The 4,681-nt window shown below is 39.1% G+C and overlaps 1 protein-coding gene across 1 annotated transcript; it reads right to left on the minus strand.

Moving 5' to 3' along the window:
* Positions 1 to 3,226: 3,226 nt before the first annotated feature.
* On the minus strand, positions 3,227 to 4,351 carry tirap (toll-interleukin 1 receptor (TIR) domain containing adaptor protein; the record flags this gene model as incomplete). The annotated part of the gene is made up of 2 exons (XM_080543694.1): positions 3,227 to 3,813; positions 4,345 to 4,351. 2 exons carry the CDS (start codon positions 4,349 to 4,351, stop codon positions 3,227 to 3,229), a joined length of 594 nt encoding a protein of 197 aa, XP_080399820.1.
* Between the last annotated feature and the right edge of the window lie 330 nt (positions 4,352 to 4,681).

The raw sequence follows: 4,681 nt of genomic DNA on the forward strand, positions 1-4,681 counted from the left end.
AAGAATGGATAGAAATGAATCAACCTCAGTTATTGGGAAGAAACACTTGAGTTACCCAGTTTGTGTTTAAAAAAAATCTGTTCAAAAAGGAGACTTGAAGAGACACATGATAGTTCACACAGGAGAGAAACTATTTAATTGTTCAGTGTGTGGTAAATGTTTTGCTCAAAAAGGAGAGTTGCAATCACACATGATAGTCCACATAGGAGAGTCTATGTTATAGAGTCTGAGTTATGAGTCTGTTATAATGTTTAAATAAATAATTTAAACATTATATAATTATTATTGTCAAGTGTTTCTAATTTCAACACCAACACCACGATGTGTGTGTTCAGGGATGCATGAAGCTGGTGGTGGGAGGAGAACAATATGAAACCATGAAGGTTGGGGTAGCAGCCTATAGTTCCTGTAAGAAACTCAAACCACTTTCACCCCTGATGGGCAGTGACCATAACAAGCTTCTGTTACATACCGAAGTCCGGAGGCTCTCCAGAGGGAAGGTACTGACGCGACTTTTTGAATTGCGTGATGAGGTCAGGGTGTTTTTCCTCGACCTCGCACATCGTTTCAGGGATTTTGAATGGTTGGATAAATTGGGATATCTGGCCGATATTTTCAACCACTTAAATGGACTCAACTTCAGTCTCCAAGGAAAAGCAGTGACCATTTTCAATGTTCAGAATAAAATAGAAGCGACCATAAGAAAAATGTATGTGTGGGCCAGACGAGTTGAGCAGTCAAACTTTGACTCTTTTTTGAGAATCTGTCTGATATTTTGACAAAGGAAGAAATGCAGGTTCCCGTCACCATGATCAATCACATCAAAGAGCACCTGCATGGTTTGAGGACCAAGATGCGCGAATACTTCCCCATCCCAGACGCGCAGTGCAACTGGATTGAAAACCCCTTCGCCAGCCACAGTGACGAGGCCCTCGCAGGCCTGAGCGCAAAAGAGCAGGACAATCTTATTGATCTCTCCTGCGACAGCGCGTTGAAACTGACTTTCTCACAGAAGCACCTGACAAACTTCTGGCTTCACGTTGCCTCGGAGTATCCTGAGCTGTCCAACAGAGCTGTGCACTTTCTGATGCCTTTCCCGACGACATATCTCTGTGAGACTGGCTTTTCGGCGCTTGTGGCATTAAAGACAAAATACAGGAATAAACTGAATGTTGAGCCAGATCTTCGACTGAGGCTGTCATCCCTTAAGCCAGACATCAAGCATTTGGTGTCTGCCGTGCAACATCAGCCTTCTCATTAGGTGAGTCAATATTAATGTGTGCTTATTGTTGGTTTTATTTTTATTACTAGGCCTACTGCACTGTATGTATGATGATGCATATGAAAGAATAAGAGAATTATATATATTTTTGCTTAGGACTCTTCAGTTTCTGACTGATGATTCTCCTCCACCAACCAAAGACTGACACACCACCAGAGAGACTGATATGTATTTTTTTTGTTTTCTAAAAGAATAAGAGAAAGAAGAATGATATAGAATATTTGAGTTTAATTGAAAGGTGTGTTAAATGTTGAAAACCTTGAAAGCTGTCTTTATTTATTTATCTTTTATGTATTTATGTTAAAGTGAGAATATATTTGTAAAGAATGTAAAGCTAAGAATATATTTGAGTTTAATTGAAAGGTTGTGTGTTCGACAATTGTTTTATATTGAAAGTTGATGTATATTGAGGAAAGGAGATGTAATGATGTGTCTATTATAGCACGGCTATATACTGTATATCATCGACCTGTAGAGGTCAGAGTTATTATTAGAACGAGTAAGAGAGAGAGAGTTGTGGATGCTCGGGGAAGCACGAATAAACAGCTAGCACCGCTAGCATAACGAGTTAAATGACAAAGTCTTATTTCTTAATAATAAGAAACATTACAGACACCCAAACATTTTTTATGAATGCATAAAATGCCTGTGTGGGCAGCGAATTCTTTTGAGATTTTTAAGTGGGCCTTGAGTCCAAACAGGTTGGGAACCGCTGCTCTATGTCATCCCTTCTCTTTCTCTCACCCATCCTTCCTGTCAAATCTCTACTGTCTATCTCAATAAAAAGAAATATGAGTGGGACTGCCCCCTTGAAAAAAAATCTAACTCTAGAACTCTAATTACCACAGAGCAAGAAAGGAAGCCAATGGAAACTTACACAAATCATTTTTTCAACCAAAGTAAAACAATATGGTACCGAGAATAAAATGTCATGGGAAATCTATTTTAATGTGTGTCAATTGGTCCAACGATCATTGGTATTAATATGTGTGGTTGGTGATGACAAATCATGCTGCTAGGATTATTTTCCTTTCTCTTCTTTGTGATCCCACATAAAATATATCACTGAAATACATGGTCTTAACAATGCATAAAATACACGTATACATATGTGGATAAAAACATTACATTACTTATTTAATATTACCATTCATTAGATACTATGTGACAGACATACACCACCTAGTGGTGGTTATCATTGCATAATTGTAATATCAAATACAGGCTGAGGCTGAAATATTTCATAGGTAGGTTAATGATCCACTGTGACGACACATCTGAAGAACATTGGTGATAATAAAAGAATGTTATGTTCTAATGACCTTGTGATCATGTCCATCCATAATGACCTTGTAGCGTGATCATTTCCATCCAGTATCACAGTTAAATCCTAGACACGGTAGGTTGGTACACCCTTTAGGAAAAAAGTCGAGGTGAAAGTACTACAGCAACACAATTTCAAAAAGCAATATTTACAGCATTCGTACATTATTAACTTTTATGACACATCAGCACACACCATGCTATATGGCACATTGTGGCTATGTCAGTCATTCCCCTCAGGTCAGTCATTCCCCTCTATATCCTCATTATTTTAACTATTTTGTGACTTGCAAGAGCCCTATGAATCTGCAGCATCCCTCTTCTCTACACCTTTTAGTGAAAGCAAAGATTCAGAATGCTCTGAGCTTAAGAGCAGTTTGTTTTCTTGTGAACAGCATGCCCCTTTAAATCTGCTGATAGGACTGTCAATGTTGCAATCAACTTTATTTGCTTTTTGAACCATGTCATCCAAGTCTGCAAAGGGAAAAAAAAAGAAAGGGATTATTCTGGGTCCTATGTATTTAGTGTTTTTGTAGACATTCGATGATTCTGTGCCAACCACACAACACAAACTCAGCATACACATGTAGCTAAAGAGGTTTCCATAGTTAGGATGGATTTCTAGTACTCACAATTCAGCACTGCCTTGTACACCAGTGTGTAACCTCGCTTTGGGTTCATGTTCAGCTCAATGTAGTAGAAGAAGCGCAGCTCTTGTGGATACTGAGAATTGGACAGGTTCAGGAGCAGGGGAATGATGCGATTGGACATGGGCCCCTCAGCCAGTGCCTGGTGCATCATGTACTGGCACCAGTCATCCAACAGGAAGTTGGGGGTGATAAGAAGGGCCCAACAGTGGCTGCTCTGCACAGCCTGGCATAGCTCAGTGGGAATGGCACCACCTGGGATGGCGTCTCTTTGCCCCAGGAAACAACGTAGGCCACAGAACGAGTCTTCTAGGTAGGAGGCCAGACGTATGGCTACTTCGATGTCCTCCAGGCTGTGGCACACACACACATCATATTGACGGCTCCAACGAACAGATGAGCTTAGAGCAAGGGGTTGTGATGGTAGGCGATGAGTGGAAGTGGGATCTGATGATGATGCACTGTGGACAGAAGGGTACATGGACAGTACCTGGACATGTGGTGATGAGTTGCAATGTGCGGACTCTCTTTGAGACTTCCCCAAGAGTTTGCGGAACCAACCTGAGACAAGAAAAGGTACTCTTAATGTTGACCTCATATTAAACAGACCTCATATTAAACAGACCTCATATTAAACAGACCTCATATTAAACAGACCTCATATTAAACAGACCTCATATTAAACAGACCTCATATTAAACAGACCTCATATTAAACAGCATATTAAACAGACCTCATATTAAACAGACCTCATATTAAACAGACCTCATATTAAACAGACCTCATATTAAACAGACCTCATATTAAACAGGGGGCATTTGACATAATCAATTATTCAATATCAAAAGCAGACAACATTTTTAATCTGTAGCCTATTCCCCAAATTCATCTTTTGTATTTGCCTTGCACATCAGCAATTAAAATGTATTTTTTGTCAAATCAAACACATCTGACATTATCATTAGTGTGAAGTAGAACATGTGTCAAAACGTAATTAAGCAATCAAAGATGAATTACCCAATTTGAATTGATTTTCTTATTATCAAGTTGTGGACTGTACCAGCTTTAGAAATAAACACACTATCAACTCACCATACATGCTGAATTGATACCATCCTCCAGTCTCTTTTTTGCCACTCCAAAAAGATGAACAACCACACTGTAATACCTTCACATTTAATAGATTCCTTTCATTGAGTATTTGCTCCTCGGTGTACAAATCAAGAACTTTAAAAAGAGATAATCACACAAAGCATTAACGCAATTCATGTAACATGTAAGTTAAATGGGCTATATATCAAATGTGATATGTAACCAAGCCTAAGCCAAATAGCCCAAATAATACACCCCACAGGTTTCACTGATATCACCAGCAGAAAAAAGAGGAAGCTGCTAATCTTTGTTTGTCTGACACAAGTGATGATTTAAA

The sequence above is a fragment of the Nansenia antarctica genome (genome assembly GCF_963989245.1).
Source record: "Nansenia antarctica genome assembly, chromosome: 12".
Lineage (NCBI taxonomy): Eukaryota > Metazoa > Chordata > Actinopteri > Argentiniformes > Microstomatidae > Nansenia > Nansenia antarctica.